Raw genomic sequence first — 23,290 nt, 5'->3', positions numbered from 1 at the left:
AACGTATATTTTGTTCCTTCAGAGCAAGATGACCAAAGCTACTCACTTTCACAATAGAACAGAGACAAAGCCAAAATATTTTTTTTCATTTCTGCCCTGAGATGCAACAGCAAATGAAGCAGTACTATTCAAATAATGTAATCTTTATTATGATTTAAACATATGTAATGAAGCTGGGCTTTCAAGACAGGAAGAATTTCCTTCATATGGATCTGACACAGGCACTGAACATGTTGCAGCCCTCCAGTAATACCACCCAGACACATGATGTTTATTACTGCCACATGGATGAGAGCATCTGCTTTTTACTGGAATTCTCTAAAGTCTCATTTCTGGTTTGGGGTTTTTTTTTGGGTTTTTTTTTTTGTTTGCTTGTTTGTTTGTTTGTTTTTTAACTTATACACTAATGAATCATTGTTGAAATGATCTTTAAAAGAAAAATATTGTCCATATAGAAAATATCTGGATAGGTCCAAAGTGTAACCAAGATGCTCCTGTATTTTACACAAGTTTCTTGTTCTAAATTATGTCAAGAACTCTTTCATCAACTCAGAGAAACCCAGGAAGAGGTAGGCACAAATACAATTGAAGGCTCGGTCCATAAAATTTCTTGGATTGCTAAATATTACTCTGTGCCTCTTACACAACAAAGAAAGGATGTCTAACAAAATCAGTCATCTAACCTGTCCCAGTATAGTTACTCAGAAGATAAATTGTTTAGAATCAAGTTGCACAGTACTGAAGCAGTATAAGCTCAGATACATTTTACACTTTTTCATCTAAGCCCTATGTCGAATTGGACAACTTCCAAACAAGTGTTTTACTGCCCAGTTTGCTTCTGATTGTGTCCAAGCAATTCAGCTTTGGTTAGCTACACATTGTTGCTGGAGACATACATTTCCCTAGTAATTTTCTAATACTAAACAACAAAAAACTCATGCATACTAGTGTGTAACAGAATCATAGAATCACAGAAAAGTTAGGGTTGGAAAGGACCTTAAGATCATCAAGTTCCAATCCCCCTGCCATGGGCAGGGATATCTCATAATAAATCATGCCATGCAAAGCTTTGTCCAACCTAGCCTTGAACACCACCAGGCATGGACCATTCACAACCTCCCTGGGCAACACATTCCAGTGCCTCACCACCCTCACAGTAAAGAACTTCCTCCTTATACCCAATCTAAACTTCCCCTGTTTAAGTTTCAACCCATTACCCCTTGTCCTGTCAATACAGTCCCTAATGAATAGTCCCTCCCCAGCATCCTCATAAGCCCCCTTCAGATACTGGAAGGCTGCTATGAGGTCTCCACGCAGCCTTCTCTTCTCCAAGTTGAACAGCCCCAACTTTCTCATCCTGTCTTCATACAGGAGGTGCTCCAGTCCCCTGATCATCCTCGTGGCCCTCCTCTGCACTTGTTCCAGCAGTTCCATGTCCTTTTTATGCTGAGGACACCAGAACTGCACACAATACTCCAGATGAGGTCTTGTGAGAGCAGAGTAGAGGGGCAGGATCACCTCCTTCGACCTGCTGGTCACACTCCTTTTGATGCACCCCGAATACAGTTGGCTTTCTGGGCTGTAAGCACACACTGAAGCTGGCTCATGTTCATTTTCTCATCGACCAAGAGCCCCAAGTCCTTCTCCATAGGGCTGCTCTGAATCTTTTCTCTGCCCAACCTGTAGCTGTGTCAGGGATTGCTCTCACCCAGCTGTAGGACCTTGCACTTGGCATGTACAATGACAGATGATATTTTCTGTGAACACAGCAGTTTACAAGTACCTGTGTAATGCTTTGAGTACATATAAATATAACAAAGGAAACTATGCCTACTGAACAAATACTTAGAAGGGATAACATTTATTGTTGACAGCATGCATTTAAAACTGTCAAGATTTTTACAATTGCAAATAAAATCTAAAACAGAGAACTACAAGCTAATACAAGAACAGTAAACTACACACATTTCTTAAACTGACTGAAACCTGGGAAAGATTGAAAGATGAAAAACATAACTGAATATAACTCAGTGAAACTCCTGTGTTGAATATGCAATAGTGGTCAAAAAAGCAAATAAATAGCTGTATCTGTAAGGAGATACATAATAATTAACCCCCAAGTTACTTGCCAATGAATAAAACAATTGTACACCTACATGCAAAGCACCATATTTCTTGTCATTTTTTTTCAAGGAAGAATATAATAGATGAGATCCAGAAGTGAGTAACAGTTATTACATAATGTAAAGCGTTTTTTTGTTTTGTTTTGTTTTTTTGTTTTTGTTTTGCAGCAGTTCTGAAAGACCTAAATCAAAATTAAGAAAGACTGTAAACATTCAGACAGCTGAACAAGAAACAATAAATTCATGGTGCCTTCTTCTTTCTCAATGCAAGATCAACATAACAAAAAAACACTGCATTTCCCAATAAAATTAATTTTCTACACAATTAGTCTATAAGGTTTGCAAGAGCAACATGGTTTTCAGTGTAAGAACTTTGTAGAATCCAAAGGAAGCCGACATTTACACAAATAATGAAAACCTTTATGTCTATGTCACAGTCCAAGATTTTTTCAACATTGGAATATGGCACAAACATCTCAATGATATTCTACAGAATAATACTGAATACCATATTCAGCTTGCTTATTGAGATTTCAAAGGGGAAATCTTCTAAATATTGAATACTTTGGAAAGCAGATTTGCAGCTGGTGGAAGAACAACCCCATGTACCAGTACAGGTTGGGGGTTGACCTGCTGGAAAGTAGGAAGGCGAAAGGGATCTGGTGGTCCTGCTGGATAGGAGGATGACCATGAGCCAGCAATGTGCCCTTGTGGCCAAGAAGGCAAATGGCATCCTAGGATGCATTAGAAAGGGTGTGGTTAGTAGGGCAAGAGAGGTTCTCCTCCCCCTCTACTCTGCCTTGGTGAGGCCGCATCTGGAATAGTGCATCCAGTTCTGGGCCCCTCAGTTCAAGAAGGACAGGGAATTGCTTGAAAGAGTCCAGCGCAGAGCCACAAAGATGATTAAAGGAGTTGAACACCTCCGTTATGAGGAGAGGCTGAGGGAGCTGGGTTTCTTTAGCAGGGGCGTTGGACTAGATGATCTTTCGAGCTCCCTTCCAACCCTTGGGATTCTGTGATTCTGTGTATTGCAATACTAACTTCACTATTACCACAGAACATAGAGCTGAAAATGAAGCTCTGTGATGCCATACTGTAAGAACAGATGTTGAAAGATCTCTGCTGAGCAGTTTTGATATCATTAATACCCACATCAAGCAAATGGGAGAAAGGAACAGGAATATAGTGACAAGTCACTTAATGAGGTAAAATAATACTTCGCTGAATGTATAACACAGGTTTCCTGATCTTAAGATACTAAGGACCCCTCCAGTTATGTATTATGAAAAGTCTCAGGCACCTATCAAGACTTTCTTTGATTGTAGAAATGAAAGTAATGGGGATTTAGGATGCTCTATATCTTTTACTCTTCATTTTTCTAAAAATATGTACTCCAGCATTCTACAATTCTGCATAATCACATTAGGTCCTTGAGTCTAGTCACCTTTTATTGCCTCTAGCCAGCATTTCAAAGAGCATTCTCTATTTGTAACCTGAAAACTTGGAGCCAGCTTCTGCGAATGGAATGTATTTCAACTATATTAAAAGCAGCTTTGGGTAGCCTGACCTCTTGTTAACCATCTCCTTGCCCTGAGAGGAGTGCATTAAAAGAGAAAACAAACCAAACACCAATAACAAAAGCAGAAAAGAACAGCAAATCATGACATGACAATGCTTACATGTGACCCTGACACATGTATCTTCTAATTCATTGCAGCCCCTCTGATACCCCAATCGCACAAGTCAGATGACTTTTAACTGACCAGCTCTGTATTTCAAGATGAGACAAAGTAGGAGCCTCAGGACAGCTTGGCAGCCAGTGTACACTGCCTGACAGGACTGAAGATAGAAGTCATAGCCCTCAGAAGCAGCCTAGTAGTGCATACACTCACCAGTCATATAACCATATAATCATGTATCACATAAGACAGTCATAGGAAGTTCTGCCACATAGTCATACACATTCTTCACACAGACTCTGGATATAGGCAAACACTGGCCACACACGCACCCAGCATCAGCATTGGCCATGTAAATTGTTGCATGGAGTCTCAAGTTTTGTGTCAAGGAATTTAGCAGACTAGGATTAATAGTATCACTTCAGATTAGACCAGAAAGCAACTGACTCATTTTGCTAGGTAATACAGGTGATGGCAAAGCAAACAAAACATATGTCAATTAAAAATAGATAGGAAGAGATACTAATATCAGCATGAATTTTGTGAAGTAGAAGATTAGAGAGGCCTAGGAAATCTTAATCCTGCAAAGCTGTGTTTACATCATAATGCATAAAGTTATTTTAACCTTACCATAATGATTGTAACTTGTGGTTTTATTGTTTGTAAAATTATCCATCCTTCTAAAATCAGCAATAACTAGCTGTACAAAAAGCTACAACAGTGAATTAGTTGAATTGTCTAAACAGCAGATGAAGAGACAACAGGGTTATTTTTTCATATTTGTTCTGAGTTACCCAGCCATTAATTTCTTTACCTGAAACTCATCGTCCTTTGGCCTGCAGTTCACAAGCGTGACAGAGGCCAAGGCTTGTGAGCTGGTGTCCCTTCAATGAAAAAATCAAAAACCATTGGGCCATATCCTCCATTGAATTCCCTTAGCTTCTCCAGCATCACTTCCACTTCATGTTGGGTAAAAACCTACAGTCTTTTTGTCCAGAACTAGTAGGGTGGAAATCTTACCTGACTGAGTCCTATATGAGACAAAAAATGCAAAGATATCTGCTTTCAACTGTTAGGGCTGGCTCTTGTCTTTATGCCTTTTCCACCGATCAGTGATGACAAATGAAAAGTCAGATTCACCAAGTATTATTTACAGCTATGAAGAGTTAATAAAACATTTAACTACATAAAATTAGTTAACAACTGATAGGAATACATTAAGTAATAAATTAAACGCACTAACTTCGATTAGACTTTCCAACTTTATTCTTACAGAATAAATAATACCATTCAGTAGCTGCACTTTATGGAATAACAAACAACGAGGTTTTTTCTCCCTTTACCTTCAACTCCCTTTTGACTATCATCAATCCATTGTATGTGGGTACCAGAGACATTTTTTTATATTAAAATATGCAAATGTGATATGTATTTGTTCTCTGCCCAGTGGGAACTTATCTGAAGTCTTCCCACACTTGCATAGAGCTTGTACCTCTGCTCTTTCTGCTAAATGTTTTGCTTTGCTGAATAGGACTCAGAGAAACAGAATGTCCTGTTTCCAGACCAAAAGAGACCAAAAACTTTCCAGCTGTTAAACCTCATTTAAGGTATCTTTTGAAGTTGTATTGAAGTATAAAAAGTAATTTGTGTCTGTCCTGGATACTGCTGTATTTAAAAACCTTAGGTGACTAATGTTAGTGTTTAATGAATGTCTAATCACATCAGCTTTTTTTTCAGGGTCTCACATGTTAGCATTGTTGAAAGATGCAAGAAACAGCTAATTATAACTATAGTTTACAGGTAAACAAAGCATAAAATCAGCAGCAGCTATAACTCCTGTAACTCTAGACAGCCTTAACAGAGGGGGTGCGTTACTGGACCTGTTGGTCACACAGACGAGCTAATTAGAAGTAGCCTGGGCTGCATTGATCATGCACTAATGGGAGTTCACAGTACTGAAGGATATGGCTCAGGAATATTTAGATTTATATGCAAAAGCTGCCCAGAATGCATTGTCCTCGTTTCAGCTGGGATAGAGTTAATTTTCTTGCCAGTAGCTGGTGCAGTGCTGTGTTTCGGCTTCAGTCTGAGAACAATGCAGGCTGGGGGATAAAAGATTGACAAGAGCCTTGAGAAGAAGGGCTTGGGGTTACTGAACCTGAGACAGTGGTGTGCACTTGTAGCCCAGAAAACAGCTCTGTGCTGGGTTGCACCAAAAGAGTTGTTTCTAGCAGGTCAAGGCAGGTGATTCTGCCCCTCTGCTCCACTGTAGTGAGATCCCACCTGCAGTACTGCATTCAGCTCAGGAAACAAATGGACCTGTTGGAGCAGGTCCAGAAGAGGGCCACAAAAATGACCAGAGGGATGGAACACCTCATCTATGAAGACAGGCTGAGATACTTGGGGTTGTTTAGCCTGGAGAAAAGAAGGCTCCAGAGAGACCTTATTGTGACCTTTCAGTACTTAAAAGGAGCTTATAAAAAAATTAGGATAGAGTTTTTAGTAGGGTCAGCAGTGACAGGACAAGGGGTGATGGTTGTAAACTAAAAGAGCATAGATTCAAACTAGGCATAAGGAAGACAATTTTTCTGACTTGTGTGGTGAAACACTGGAACAGGTTTCCCAGAGAGGTGGTAGATGCCCCATCCCTGGAAACATTCAAGGCTGCCTTTTCTAACATTTACATTTGATTTCAGTTTATATTTCCACTCATGTCTGAAGACATTCCTAATTTATAAATATGGCCAAAATAGATTTGAATTGAACTGCAGATCCATAAACCCTTTCTTCCAAAGGACTTTGCAACTAACACTAATCTAATACTGAAGTCAAACAGAAGGTTTTAGAATACAAAATGTTAGACATCAAACAGAAGAAGAGAGAAAAATAAATTGGGAAAAAAAAACACTGAACTAGCTTGCTCTTCCTTAAGCGTAGTATGGAATGGTGTGAAATCCTAAGCCTTGTGCAAGCAAAAGATGATAGCACACTCTCCATTTTCATAATGGAGCATCAGATTATCTCATTTTAAGATTCAGTGAGATAATTTACAGAGTGTTAGAAGTGGCCTCTGAAAACAGAGAAAGAGTTTTCTACAAGAAGCAGACAAGCGAGTAGTATGCTTGGTTCCTGAGGCTATTGCATGAGGCATGTTACTCAAAGCATGGCATCAAAGCACACCCAAATAGAAATACTACAAAAGTCTGGGTACTGGACATACATGTTCCTAGTAGGCTAATACAGCCAATTTATAGGCTGCACTGGGCCAAGCAGAATGCTCTGGTTTGAGGTGGGTTTTTTTACTCCAGACACTGAAAAATGTGAATGTATCAGTACCAGATATTAAATCTATTAACAGAGAATGAAGATACACGAGGTTTCAGCTGTGCTAGAGCATCTCAGTCATAGCATACCTCAATTTAAAAAACCTGCATTGAAGAATTAAATTGGTAGATTAAAAAGGCAAGAAGTATAGTCAGTATACATGCTGGAAACCTCCTTAACAACTGTAGTTTATCTGAAAAATAGTAGGAGACCAAGCTTAACATCTACTCTTTCCTGAATTTTCCCTGTTTACAAAACAAATTAACAGACTTAACAGACAACAGTCTGTGAATTTCTTATGTGGCTAACTTGACAAATTCAGGCACAGAAACAACTGATATGCCATTAAAAATTTATACACATATATGGTAGCTGACTTCACAAATTAAGGACTTCAATTCAAAATGTGTTTTGGTGACACTGTATGGTTTTGTTTAATAACTTATGTTCACCCACTACCACGTTGTGAGAATGAAGAACTTGGACCCACTGTAGGAGAGGATCTGGTTTGAGACCATCATAAAAACCTGAATGTACACGAATCCCTAGGACCTGATGAAATCCATCCACGGATCCTGAAGGAGCTGGTGAATGAAGTTGCTAAGCCACTGGCCATCATATTTGAAAAATCATGGCAGTCAGGTGAAGTTCCCAATGCCTGGAAAAAGGGAAACATAGCCCCCATTTTCAAGAAGTGGAAATGGATAATCCAGGGAACTACAGAGCAGTCAGTCTCACCTCTGTGCCTGGCAAAATCTGGGGGCAGATTCTCTTGGAAGGCATGCTAGGGCACATGAAAAAAACCAAGGTGCTTGGTGACAGCCAGCATAGTTTCACTAAGGGGAAATCCTGCCTGACCAATTTGGTGGCTTTCTATGATGGGGCTACAGAAATGATGGAGAGGCGTAGAGCAGTTGATGTCATCTATCTGGACTTGTGCAAAGCGTTCGACACTGTCCCACACGACATCCTTATCTATAAATTGGAGAGACATCAATTTGATAGGTGGACCACTCGGTGGATAAAGAACTGGCTGGATGGCCGCATGCAGAGTTGTTGTTAATGGCTCCGTGGCCAGCTGGAGACCAGTAACGAGAGGTGTCCCTCAGAAACTGGTGTTGGGACCGGTCTTGTTCAACATCTTTGTTGGTGACATGGACAGTGGGATTGAGTGCACCCTCAGCAAGTTTGTGAATGACAGCAAGCTGTGTGGTTTGGTTGATATGCTGGAGGAAAGGAATGCCATCCAGAGGGACCTTGACATGCTTGTGAGATGGGCTGATGCCAACCTCATGAAGTCTAACCATGCCAAGTGCAAGGTCCTGCACCTGGGTCAGAGCAATCCCCGGCACAGCTACAGGTTGGGCAGAGAAAAGATTCAGAGCAGCCCTATGGAGAAGGACTTGGGGTGTTGGTCAGTGGGGAAATGAACATGAGCCTCTTCAGTGTGCGCTTACAGCCCAGAAAGCCAACTGTATTCAGGGTGCATCAAAAGGAGTGTGACCAGCAGGTCGAAGGAGGTGATCCTGCACCTCTACTCTGCTCTCACAAGACCTCATCTGGAGTATTGTGTGCAGTTCTGGTGTCCTCAGCATAAAAAGGACATGGAACTGCTGGAACAAGTGCAGAGGAGGGCCACAAGGATGATCAGGGGACTGGAGCACCTCCTGTATGAAGACAGGATGAGAAAGTTGGGGCTGTTCAGCCTGGAGAAGAGAAGGCTGCGTGGAGACCTCATAGCAGCCTTCCAGTATCTGAAGGGGGCTTATGAGGATGCTGGGGAGGGACTATTTATTAGGGACTGTATTGACAGGACAAGGGGTAATGGGTTGAAACTTAAACAGGGGAAGTTTAGATTGGATATAAGGAGGAAGTTCTTTACTGTGAGGGTGGTGAGGCACTGGAATGTGTTGCCCAGGGAGGTTGTGAATGGTCCATGCCTGGTGGTGTTCAAGGCTAGGTTGGACAAAGCTTTGCATGGCATGATTTATTATGAGATATCCCTGCCCATGGCAGGGGGATTGGAACTTGATGATCTTAAGGTCCTTTCCAACCCTAACTATTCTATGATTCTATGACTTCTGGGTAGCAGCTACAGTCATGTATTATATGATCTATCTTATTGAGATTTCTCCCCCTAAAATAGCTCATCATGTAAGATTTTGTGTCTACTAAACAATAACAAAAAACAACAACAACAAAAAAAAATTATCCCCAAAAACCAAAACTGAACTGTTTTCCTAGGAAAGCAAGAATCTGAATGATCAAATGGACTAAAAACTTCAAGACTGTTCTATTTTTTGCCCTTGTCATAAAGAAAATGGATAGAAAGGGAACAGGGAGACTGATTACTGAAGATAAATAAATTTAAGATGAAGATAATAAAAATGAGAACTCAGTCTCTGAGTTCTGATGATCTCATAAACTTTTATGTGTCTGACAAAAATTCTTGACTGAATTACAGGCATGTTATCAATCTCTTTGAATTCATTTTCATGTATGCTATCAGTATCTCCTTGGCCATTATTCCATGTACAAAACCAAGGTAAAACTAGATTTTGGTCACCTCAGCTGGGCTGAAGTTTGCCTTTATTTCTTTTGGGTAAGTTTTACATTAGAGAATACTGTTGCTATTCTCATGTATTTCTGTAGTTTTCCCAGAAAAACTTTTAAGGATTTGAAAGTCAAATAAAAATTGAACTTTCTAAAAGATGATAAACAGGAGCCTCTATCTTATTCTGTGTGTAGGGCAACTTTTCTTAATGTTGTAAAGTGAACCCATTCACCTACCAGATCACAGCCTGCACATCCTTGTTCACTTACAGTCTCCAGTTCCCAGTACTCATACCACGGAAGACAATGATGACCAACCCATATGAATATGCCAGTGTATTAACAGCTGTTAGCCCCAACTTCATTAGGTATCATTTGATCTAATCATTCTAACTTGGGGTCACAAATACTTGTACTGGATGCCCATAGCAAGGTTTTGGCAGTATGGGGGCTGAAAGGGTAGTCTGTCTGGGAAAACACCAGGGGCTGCCCCAAGATGGACACAGTTCAAGCTGACTTCAGTGGACCCCCCACAGGACACACCTAAGCTCCGCAGCTAAGCATGTGATGACACTCTAAAAATACATTCATAGAAACTGAAAAAAAGGCAGCGAAAGAGAGAGAAAATAAAAATGAAAACAAACAAGGGGAATATTAAGGTCAGAGCCGGAGAAGGTGCTCCATCGTGAGGATCTCCACATCAGAGCTCGTGGAAGACCCACAGCTGCTGCAGATAGATATTCCTGAAGAAAGTGCAGACCATGGGCAGCCCACACTGAAGGAGACAAAAAGCATGAGGAGGAAGGAGAAGCAGCTAGAAACCACTGTGCACTAGCTATAACACCCGCCACCTCCCTGCACTGCTCAGGTCTGGGAGGGGAATCTGAATGAGTGACATTGAGAAGATGAGAAAAGATGTTTTAAAGCCTTTGTCTCTCACTACCTATATACATATTGGCAAATATTAAATTAGTCTTCACCAACTACAGTCTGTCTTGGCCACAACATTAAATGGTAAACAAACCTGAGCCATGAGCTTTTTTATCCTATTTTCTCCTGATATCATGCTGAAGAGGGGGAAGAAGTGAGCAGCTGCGTGGGCATTTCTGCTATTAGACAAGATTACCTGACTGTAACACTTCACAGTGTCTTTCTGTTTTCCTTTTTTAGACTTTCCAGACTAATTCAATATTTTAATTCATTAGTTACCTGTTAGTGACTATCACCTTTGTCCATCTGAGATTCAAATATCAGACACCTATTACTTCAGTAATGTTAATGATCCAATTGCTATGAATAACATCAACCATATTGAGTACATCCAATGCCAAACAGTTTACAGCATTTTAATCATTTGACAAAAGTGTTAGTTTTATTGTATGTTCAGCTTCCAAAGCTGCCTTTGAAATATTGATTCTGGTCAACTAATTTTATAAACTAAATCAGAAGAATTTGTGTAGCCCACCTTCCAGACCACTTCAAGTATAAATCAAGTTCTAGACTCCACAGAAGAAACACAATAGACAATACCAATATTTTTCTTCTTGACCTTTTAAACCATGCTGACATGATTCCACGTTTTGCTGTTATATAACACCATTTGTACAGCCCCAGGTTTTTTCTCCATAGCTTGTAAGGAAGCCATTATGCAGGAGCCTACACTCAATTTTAGTGGCTTTCAATCTCATTGAAGAAGAAACTGTCAAAAAGTAGAAATGTTTTTGAGCTTTGCAAGGAAAAGGCTGGTCCCTTAGGACTCAGCCCTAGAAAGACTTCCATGCACAGATAGGTTTACATGCAAAGGCTGCCCACAATGCGTTGTTCTGGTTTATCTGGGATAATCTTCTTTTTAGTGGCTGGTGCAGTGCTGTGTTTTGGCTTTAGTCTGAGAACAAGTCTGGTAACATACCAACATTTTAGTTCTTGCTCAGTAGCTCTTACCCTGATCAAGGACTTTTCAGTCTCTCACGCTCTGCCAGTTAGGAGGGGCACAAGACACCAGTAAGAAGCAGATATAAGACACCTGACCCAAACTAGCCAAAGTGTTATTCCATACCACAGCATGTCATGCCCAGTATATAAACTGGGGGGAGTTACACAGCACAGATCGTTGCTCGGGTCAGTCTGGGTATCGGTCAGCTAGCGGTGAACAATTGCACTGTGCATCACTGCTTGTCTTGTTTTTTTTTCCTTTCCCCTTTTAGTTTTATATTCTCTCCCCTTGTTATTCCCCTTCATAGTAGTAGTAGTAATATATTGTATGCTAGTTATTAAACTGTTCTTATCTCAACCCACAAGTTTTACATTTTCTTTCTGTTCTCCTTATCCCACCTGGGGAAGGCAGGCGGTGAGTGAGCATCTGCATGGTTCTGAGTTACCAGCTGGACTTAAATCACGACATGCATAGATATTGGAAAGCTTGTGCATTACAAGGCATTTAGAAGCAACTATAAAAATACTCGTTGATCTTAACATACCAATGACTGGGTTTAAATACATCATTCTAGTCCACAGGATTGAATATATTCAGTTTTCCTAGATGCTTATATTTAATTCCTTTGCCTGTTCAGGATATATTTTTTTCTGATACCATTATGGTTCCTTTTACCAGTTAAGTCTCAGCTGATTTGTTCCCTACCTTTGTTGTCTGAAGGAAAATGAGAGAAAGGAGAAAGAAGACTTGCACTATTCATGCTGTTGCTAGCATGCTGTGCAGTGTTCACTTATGATGTGAAGTTAATGTTCACCCTTTGTTTCTGTTTCCTGCACATCATTCCTAACAATTATTTTCAGATAAACTACCTTAAGTGAAAAGTCAGAAGGGAAAATTAATTACTCTTTGTGTGTCCCTGGAACAGAACACAAATATGGCCAAACCACATCTCACACTAGTCTGCTTCATCATTGCCTGTGATCACCAGTAACAGATGTTCAGAGAAAAGGGAGGAATAGCTAAAGAAAACCCCGACATACCTTCTTAAAGATCCCCCCACTCATCCTCCAGAAATCATGATATTAAGACCCTGGCAAATATGGATGACATTTGAAGCTGTAGTTAAGTACCAGCCAATGGTTTCCTTTCTCCACAAACAATAACTCTTAAAGCTGGTGTGTCAAAGAGCAGTTATGCACCCAACACAAAATACAAGGTCAATGCATGCCTGGGAGTCCTTTTCTAAGTCTTTATTGTATAATCATAGCGTGTCTCACATGTAGGACCATTTTCAGATAGACATTTTTGATCATAGTTACATGAAGTGTTGTTTATAGAACTCTCCATACTCTTTCTAAAGGAAAACAGACAGTGGGAACAATTGAAAGTTAGTGTGTGAATTTGACTGTCAAGATGCACTTCACTTTCACAGAAGATAGCTATTTGCAGCATTCTCCTTATCACTGTTTGCCAAATCCCCTTTGGGGTCATGTCCTCCTTCATATATCAGAATAAATACAAGCAAAATTTAGTCAATTGAAAACCAAAATAAAGAAGTTTGGTCCCATTCAACTGCTGCTAAGGCATTTTCAGTGAGACTACTAAGAAAATATGATTGATAAAAACTTCAAAGAATGTGATTTAATCTGATAAGAAAAGATTTTAAGACTGTGATAAAATACCTTATAATCAGAATTAAAAATAATGAAGAAGCATAGTTTATTATCTTACTTCAAATGGGAGCTCTGTTATTTCCATATTTCCAGACAAATCCAGTTTTTCTAGATTCTCACAGTCACCCAGTTCTGGAGGAACTGACTTCAAATTATTGAAACTCACATTGAGCACTCTGAGATTTTTTAAGCAGCCTGTGAGAGAAAGATAATAAAATCAACATGTTTAAATAAATAACCAAATAGATAAAAATAAATTTAAACGGGAGAAAGTAAAACTAAAAGGCATACTTACTCCAGTAAAAAAAAAAAAAAAAAAAAAAAAAAAAAACTCCTGAATTTGGTGATGAGCAAGAGATTTTTAACTGGTTTCTGCAATGGTTACTAATACTGGAGGCAACAATAGTGCTATTTAACACTCAAATGCACTTCCTTTAATCTGCAATGGTTTTGGCAAGAGTTTAAAAGGAGGCAGCAAACACTTGTAAAGGTCTTGATTCTACCATAAGATAAGATACCTATTGACTCCAGCTGAAACTAGAGAAGTTGGCTTTTGGTTTAGCTATTTTAGACAACTTGTGCACTAACTGAAAGTATTTTAATATTTTTTACAGAATCTCTTAATTAAGAAGAATTTCTCCTACAAAACTATATAAAATATAATGGACATGTGCATTTGTTTCATTATATTCTTTATTGAAATTTATCCTTGTTGCATTAATCTTAAGGCCCTTATAATATTCTAGGTTACATTTATTCATATTTCACTTTCTGTTTCTTCAATTTATAGGATGACAAAAACAACTTTAGAAAAATCATTAAAATTCAAGATGTATTATACTGGAAAAATACACATGACACTGGAGCATAGTCAAAGGGGGGAAAAGTGAGGAATTTGAATATTAGCAAAGGGGTCCTTAAATACTTAAATAAATTAATTACTCTTTGTGTGTCCCTGGAACAGAACACAAATATGGCCAAACATAAAAAATGAGAACATTCTACATTCTATGGACAGTTCTGTTGTTGTATTACATGGATGATCATAGAATCACAGACTCACAAAAAGTTCTCAGTAGGAAGGGACCTTACAAAGATGATCTAATCCAAAGCCTTGTGGAACCTGACTGAACACTTCCCATGATGAGGCATCCACAGCTTCCCTGGGAAACCTCACTACCCTCATCATAAAACATTTCTTCTGTTAGTCTAATCTAAATCTATCTTATTTCAGTTTAAAACAATTGTCCCTTGTCCTGTCACTCCAGGTCCTGGTACAAGAAGTCTTTCTCCACCTTTCACATAAGTTTGCTTATGACTGAAAGACAGCAATAAGGTCTCCCTGAAGCCTTCTTTTCTCCAGGCTTAACAACCACAACTCTTTCAGATTTTCTTCACAGGAGAGGTTTTCCAGCCCTCTGACCATTCTCATGGCCCTCGTCCAGACCCACTCTAACAGGTCTATGTGTTTCTTGTACTTCCTTTTACTATATATCTTTCTTGTACATGGAGTACTTCATCCCGTTTCTGAAGTACTCCAGTACTCCAGTACTTCAGAAACGGGATGAACTACACCACGTGGAGTCTTGCAGGTGTGAAGTATAATGGGAGAATCACTTCCTTCAGCCTGCTGGTCATACTTGCTTTTTTTGCAGCCCAGGATACAGCTGGCCTTCTTGCACTGCTAGACTACATTGACAGCTCATATCCAACTTCTCAACCACCACTATACCCAAATCCCGTCTTGTGAGGCTGCTCTCAATCCATTCATCCCCCAGCCTGTATTGTTATTAAAAATAGTCCCAACTGAGGTGCAGAACTTTGGAGTTGGCCTTATTGACTTTCAGGAGTTTCACATGGGCCCATTCCTCAAGCCGGTCAATGTTCTTCCTTCACTCAAGCATATGAACTGCACCACTCAGCTTGGTATCATCTGCAGTATTCACCTCTAATCAGTGATATTCCTGCAATATTCCCCTCTAACCAGAGATTCACAAGCAAAAACAGTATTAAGAAACTTAAATGCAGTTCAACGGCTGGAAATCAGGAGAGAACAGCATCTTATGCCAATAGGTTCTCAGAGCAGACCATGTATTGGTAAGCCAAGACAAAACATACACCAGCTCCACAATTTTATATTAAATCAGTCTTCCATTTATAATCAAATTTTAAAAAATAATCTGCTGTTTCATGGTATGTGGATGACGCTGAAGAGAATCTCTCTACAGTACATCTCAAATGCTCAAAACAGTGTCATAATAGTGGTGCTATCCTCAGGCTCTAACATTTAGTTAAATTCTTGCCAAAGCAAAGGTTGTTTTACTTTTCACAATGTGTGGAAAGAGGCCAGATGGTGTTTCCACAGGAAAAGAGTGTAAAGAAACAGGGAATTGAAAGCCCCAGATTTTTTTCCCTGAGAAATTGCTACTGTCAGACAGAGACATGCAGTTTGATGACCAATAATAGCAGCCACAAAATCACACAGCATTTTACAGTTTTCCTTGGACATGATATTGTCATCAAATGATAGTTGGAACACTCAAATCTTCCTTGCAGGTGACAGAGAAGCCTTATTTGGTAAGAACTCTGTTATATTAAACTCTATAGATTGCAAGGCATTAAAATACAAAAGCTTCCATTCAACTTCTTCCCAGTTTTAGCTCTACCAGAAATAGAAACTGAGGTGGTATTTCAAAATTTAGCTGTCCTTTCAGGAAGGTAACTTTGCCGTTCTTATTCATTATGTTTACTCTTTTAGTTAAAATAGCAGAAGCAGAATTCTCTATAAGACTAAAACAAGTGTTGCTTTGTCAGTCCGTTACTGTCCACAAGACGAGGCTGGTATAGGAAAGTAATAGAAGGCACTTAATGCTGTAGTTGTGTGAACCACCTTTTTTCCAGATTTTTAAGCACATAACAGAAGTTAACCTACCAGTTATGAAGCCTCACCAATTTTAGTATCATGATTTAGACAGATGAAGGTATTTATGGTGCCATAAACATCAACTTACCACCTCATTGCAACAAAAGAATGACTGAAGCAAAAACATGTTAAAATAAAATAGAGAACCAAAGAATTACAAATTTATTCCTCATCCGATTAATCTCTTAGTGAAGGAGAGCAAATCCCAACCACTTACTCATTAGCACTGGAATATTTTGAGTTTTCGTTTTGCAATGGTATATTGTACTGGGCCTGTCTGGAATGGAGTCAGTTTTCTCCATAGAAGCCCATATAGTGCTGTTTCGATTTGTGACCAAACAGTGGTGATAACACACCAATGCTTTTCTATTGCTGAACAGTGTTTACACAACTTGAAGTCTGCCTTTTGTTTCTGCCACAGGGATGTGCAAGTTGCTGAGTGGGGACAGGGCCAAGACACTGGACCTGAATTGAGCAAAGAATACTGTATCATATAACACCACATTCAGCAGTAAAAGCCTGGGGAGGGAAGGCATGAGGAGGAATCTTCCAAGGTCGCTATTGCTCAAAGACTAGCTGGGCACTGGTCAGCTTGTGGTGAGTGGTTGCTTTTGCATCACTTGGTTTTTTGTTTGCTTGTTTGTTTTTCTTCACTTATTAAACTGTCTTCATCCTGATGCACGAGTTTTCTCATTTTTGCCCTTCCAATTATCTCCCCATCCTGCTGCGGAGACTGAACAAGCAGCTGCAGGGGGCTGAGCAAGCTGCGTGAGATGTCTTAGTTGCCTGTGAATGTTAACCCACAACAGATGTATTTCTGACTTTTCAGTTACTGAAATTTCTACTTCTCAGTTCCATTAGTAGCTGCAGAACCAATGCAGACAAGATATCTAGTGTCACTGGCATCCTACTCACCCTCTTAGCTAACTCAGCTCCATGCATAACTGGGAGACAAGGAGAAGAATTACTTACAAAAAAAGAATTACAAAAATTTAACAGCTTTTCTGGGCAGAGTGACAGAGACAAGCACAGCTTCCCTGTATGACTTTCCTGCCTTCTGAAGCCACAATTTTTCAAGCTTTTTTCTCCCTTCACAGTTTCTAACATGTGTGTGACTGTTCATAGTATGGTTTATCCCAGCTGGCAGTTATGAGAAAACAAGTAAGTAGAAGATGCACCATATTTTTTCTTGTCATGTATAATCTCTCTCTAATACAACATTTTAGATGGAATCTGCAATCAAGTGCCAGTAATTGCGGTGGCTAAGATTACAAAATTTACTGGAAAAAGCTGTAAGTCTTACAACTGAATTTAATTCTGATAACAAACTCAGGATAGCATAGATGAGTTCACCAAGATCTGCAGGGAACAATCTCTTGCAATTCTGTGTAATGGCTGTTTTTTCACCTCTGAGCATTCTGGTGGATTAATTTATGCCACTCTCCCCCAGGACCATTAGACATACACAAGACTTGCCAAGACCTCCTGCATAAAATCTTTACACCACCAGTTCACATAATCCCATTTTTTTGATTTATCATATTCTACCTTAAAAATAGCTTGTTTTTTACAACCACTGTTCTTATGAAAGAATAAAGTTACAGAATTTCATTCTTTCATGATTTGGAATGGTCTTTGGATTGCCAGTATAAATTTATTTGTAGAAGTTTTATAATCATTAATTCACTTGCCAATTTCATATTTAAATAGGTTTTTTTTTTTCATTTCCTGGTGTTTTCTTCTCTGTGTTTTCATAGGTAACAGATGTATCAGGATTTATTATACTAGCCTGAATAGGCAATTCTTCTAATCTTTTCTTACAAAAGAGAAATTCCCTCCTAGAACGGTCCTACTAGACTTTTTTTACATCTGTTCCCATCTGAAATAACTTATCTTGAGTCTAGTTGACCACAGCTTTATGTATGTATCACTCTGCACTATCTGTGACTGTTAGATTAGAAATTTTGTTTCTTCAATTATTTGCATTCAATGAGCTCATGATTTGCTACACAAATTATTAGTTCCTGAGTACATGATCTTGAACTCTGCAATCATGAATTTAATCTGTCTACTTTTCTGGAAGTCCACTTGCTTATCTAGCTTTCCATATTTCCTCCTGTTTGTTCAGTGACAATAGCACCCAAACTGCGTCAGCAAAAAATATCAGTAGCCTAGTTCCTCAAAATAATTAAGAAGCAAACTCAAGACTAATTCTTGAGAAACTCCACAAGTGATATTCCTCCCAAATAATAGCTTCTCTTTCTTTCGTTCATTTTCACAACTGCTGCATCAAAGTCCATTTTTTTAGATTCTAACATTCATTTTCCGTAGTTCATTGTATCAAATACTTTATGGGTTGCCAAATAGACAAGACCTACCTTTTGAAGGCAAATCGTCTACTCAAAAGAAAGTAGAAGCCAAATAAGTTGGGCACAACTTGCTTTTCTTTTATTAACCATTAATTTCAATGTAGATTTAATTCAGCTCCACGTCTCCATTATTTCTTCCTCTAAAAAACTGATTAGAATTCTTACAAGCAACAACCTACACAGGGACAGAATCAGGTTATGTGGGTTGCCTGAATGATAATCCAGGTTGCAGGCTGAGATATTTTACTTTCTCAGACAAATGGAGAAGACTGCCACTCTCCTTTTCCCCTAGACCTGTTAAACTAGAAGGAGAGCAAATACACAATTATAAGACAACATTCATGACAATTCAAGATTCTGAAATCTAGGTATTTTGGCTGAAATAGTGCAAAACTAGGGAGCATCCTGAAATGTGTCCTGAAACAATCTTCGAATAACATACGTATTGTCAATAAGATTTCAACAATTCTCACCCAGTTTATGTCAATAACAGATGGGGGACTGGTGGGGGTGAAAGGTGTGATATGGCAGTATGAAGAATTTCACTACCCTGTAACCTGAATTTAGGGACTTATTTATACTTTCTTAGTGCAGAAGCTCTCCAGTCTCTTCTGTATGGGACCCGCTCATCACCATGCTTAATGAATATGCAATACAGCATTGAAACACCCTTAGGAAGGAAAAGATAAAGTGACACTCCCTTCACAGCTACTCAAATGTAAAGCAGGATTTGACTGCCATACGTGCCACCTATAAATTCACATAATACTGAAGCACAACTTCTCTATTAAAAGTAGAAATTATAAAATCATTGCCGCTAAAAGACTATTGTTAACTATGCTTAATGGCACTGAATTTTCAGTTCCATAAAAAATGCAAATTAGGGTGTTAAACAGCTAACATCTCTGTGTTTTCCAAGGAGAGGTAGTAAAAGCAGTAATGAAATCCATGGCTTCCTTGGCAGTTTCACAATTAAGAATATTTTAGTTTTAAGTGGTAGTCGTAATGCCATAGTTGTTGCCTAAGATTGCATTTACTTCTAGTTTAAATTTTTAATTCAGTATTAAAAAAAAAAAACAGTAATTAAACTCTATAATTTCTGATGGGCAATGAGCATAGTAATAATGATAATGCAACTTTACTTTTAGACAAGCTTACATTAGTGTTCCTAACAAGGTGTCAGAGGCAAAATGCAGATTGTGTCACGTAGAGCCCTTATTATCTAAGAATCCCATTCAATACTAATGCAGATCCACTTGTATAAACTAGAGTAAAATGCAAAGCAAATTTTTGCCTCGATCTGTAATGATCTGGCAGCAGTTTCATATAGGCCAAGACAAATAGTCACCTAATTTCAGTCTTCTCTGATGAACTGGTCGCATTGCCTTGATTTATCTGAAAGGAGACATTGATGTTCAAGCTTACAGGTAACAGTTACAACATCAATCTATTTGGTTTTTCCTTCTGCTCAAAGCATCCAAGGAAAAGAACGATGAATACTTCCTGACCAACTTTTGCATGACAATGTTGCAAAACCTTTTTTTGCCAGTAGGGCTTATAAAAGTTATAGCACAGTAAGCATGGGCTAGTAAAATTTCATTCTTTAGCCAGCTTTCATGTGTTCAACTGATTAAATTTAAACATACTAGGAGAAAATTCAAGTGGTTATTATGAACAAAAACTAAAAAGGATGAAGCTTGGGATCTCAGTCAGCGGTCAGAAGAGTATTAGTACAATGTGAGGGTGGGTAAGAAGGATTTCATATAGTAAAATAGAGGTAGAAAAATGTGAAGAAATTCTTGTGGCCTGAATGGACCTTCAGGAAGAAAATGTAGGGTGATTGCTGAAAGGGCTGAAACAAATATTAATTTAAAAAAATGCAGTGAGATGAAATTGAGATATTTTGGCAGATCAGAAATTCTGTAAAAAAATGTGTAGCTTCCTTCTTTTCATATGAGAGGATAAGCTGAAATATGGATTCTCATCTCCCTGGGGATGCCTAGAAAAGGGTTTATCTGCCAAGGGCAAAGTAAAGTATAAGCTCAGTCTCTAGGCTGGAAAACACTTTTTGAGTATCAGAAATGTGAATTAAACTGTTCAGGAAGAGTAGAACAAGAGAGTCATAGAACCATAGAATGGTTTTGGTTGGAAGGGACATTAAAGATCATTTAGTTCCAAATCCCCTGCCACAGGCAGAGATACCTTCCACTAGACAAGGTTGACATAGCCCCATCCAACCTGGCCTTGAATACTTCTAGGGATGGGTCATGATCAATTTAGAAACTGAAGATGCTTTTTGGATAAAATTTTTCCATTATAACCAGAATGATGTTCACAACCTCTGATATTCCCATTGTGACCCAAGAAAAATGGAGAACTAAATCACAGAGTTTGCAAATACCTATCTGCTCTGTATAGGAGGAATGTGTTCTGATATTGTTATATATCATGTACTTCCATAGCGCAATATCACAGCCAGTAGAGAGGTATCTTTTGGTAAAACCAGTTTATGTAATTAGCAGTTTCCAAGGCAATGATTACAGTCTGAGCTCAGTATCAATGGTACTATTTAAAATCCTTTTAAGAAATCCAGCTTAATAAAGTACTGGCCTTTGTAAGATCCAGCGATGCTGAAGTTTGTTAAAGCAGTATGATTGTATTACATTTTAGTACAACCGCATTTTTGATACTTAAGTAGGTGAATAATAGAGGTTATTTCCTCTCTAGTTGTTCCAATTAAAAGTACAATTTTGTATTTTTGTGATGCACTAACCAAGGGTTAAATTTTGAGGAGCTTTCCAGCTGTTCCAGTATGAGAAGCCATACAGCTTTAAAGCAATTGGCATCCTCTTAAAAACAGCTTGCAACACAGGTGTTTAATACTTCCCTTTCAAGTGGGGAATAAAACCAAAATTTTCCTCAGTAGTGTACAAGACTGAGCTGTTGGACAGATGACATTCAATACTAAATAAATTAAAAGTATAAAAGATGAATCTGCAATTAGACTCCATTTAAGCTCAGAATATATATTTTCTTCTTGGAAACTCACACATCAACACACTGTAAATACTATTAATAGGAAAAAAAAGCTATTTTAAGTACCCAGAAGTCATTTAAAACTCTATTACTGATGGTTTTCCCTTCTGAGTTCTAGGAAATTGGATTAATAGTATGCATAAATGAAATACTGCGAGGTAGGGAGGAGTAAAAAAAATCTCTGTGATTTCTTATTAAAATATGTCTGTAAAGCTCAGTTATTTTTCCTCTTAAATATTTGGCAAGTGAAAAATCATAATGAGGTACAAATATTTTATTAACAGCTCTTGGAAACGTTTCATGAATAACTTGTGGGACAAAGAATCCTGATGCAGCCTCTCTATACCATCTGAGCACAAAAGCTTTGGGATCTAATGAAAATGCAGTTCACTACCTCCTGTGTGAATAGGGGAATATATTCTACTGGATATTTTTTTCAATTATAGCAATTGTTAATGTACTATCATTAATTGATATATAGCAACTGCACTGCAGCCGTGCACTCAGAGCCAGAACTGCAAACTCACTCAGAAGCCATTGCCAAAGAAAATCCCACAGCTACACCCCTGCTCATGATTATTTTTTTTTTTGTTATTCCTAGGAAAACCAGACCTGACAACTCTGAGACAGACAACAAGTTCATTTTGCCATTTTCTCCATTTTTGTTTACTTGCTTCCACTGAAATATTTACTATTCTATAAAAAGAATCAAATCAAAAGTATTCTTATCTATCTTCTGATCCAGATTTGATCTGTTCAAGTGAATAGGTGGTAATAGCTAAGAGTGTGATTTGAAATGTCTCAGAGTGGATTCAAATCTGTATTCTATCCGGAGCTTCTAAATCAGCTTCTAAATCCCTTCTAAATCAGGCAAAACAGGATTTCAGTTCCTGCTGATATTTTAGTCCAAAGGCTGCTGCTGCAGCAATACTTTTTTCCACCAAAATATTGTTATCATCCTCTGTTCTCTCACACTTTTAAAGCCCTCTTGTGAGAATCAAAAGTAATCTGAACATGGCTCACCAGTTTAGCTTCTGCTGGATGATTTGTTGATATAAACTTGGCTTCAATTCTGTCTGAAGATTAAAGACTCAACAACACGCATGTTACTGCCAACTTCAACCATCTGTCATTTACTCTCAAGTACATTTTAGCTGTGATATTTACCTACTTGCTGCTGTTTTGTAAACAGAACACAAAATGATGGATACCTTAGCACTTAACCTTTCCAGAGCCCTTACCTCTGATATAGCACCCAGTCCCCTTAGCTTAGATAGAGCTCCCAAACCAAAACCACACCACTTTTTTCCCTGTGATAATTTAGCAGCTAGATAACTAAAATATGAAAACTTTCATTTTGAAGCAGCATCCAAACTCTTCAAGAACTTTCATAATAATGTCTTATTAAAATTATTATTTCTAATACATATTGTATGTATATATAATACATGAAATAAAATCAAAGCCGTCTACAAGCAAACTACATTACTTGTCAACAAAGAGAGTATTATGCAAATTGAGGTAAAACTTCTATGTAATTTATGTCATAACATCAACGGCAGGTCCATTTCATTACTAATAGGAGGTTAGACTATCAACACAGGATATTCGCTAAGACTGAAAATCATTACACAATTTTGTCAAAAAAAGTGTTCTACAGTTCAGTTGTAACAGTCT

At 38.4% G+C, this 23,290-nt stretch overlaps 1 protein-coding gene across 1 annotated transcript in view; it reads right to left on the bottom strand.

Annotated features, from left to right (window-relative positions):
• The window catches only part of LOC101870067 (leucine-rich repeat-containing protein 2), a 55,646-nt gene that overhangs the window by 10,557 nt on the left and 21,799 nt on the right, over positions 1 to 23,290 (bottom strand). Inside the window, exon 4 of the mRNA XM_005154917.2 lies at positions 13,344 to 13,480. Within this exon, the coding sequence (XP_005154974.1) occupies positions 13,344 to 13,480 (137 nt within the window). The remainder of the gene's footprint in view (positions 1 to 13,343; positions 13,481 to 23,290) is intronic.

The sequence above is a fragment of the Melopsittacus undulatus genome, chromosome Z (genome assembly GCF_012275295.1).
Source record: "Melopsittacus undulatus isolate bMelUnd1 chromosome Z, bMelUnd1.mat.Z, whole genome shotgun sequence".
Taxonomy (NCBI): domain Eukaryota; kingdom Metazoa; phylum Chordata; class Aves; order Psittaciformes; family Psittaculidae; genus Melopsittacus; species Melopsittacus undulatus.
Note: the sequence above shows the minus strand (reverse complement) of the source record. Positions and strands in the feature narration are given on the sequence as shown.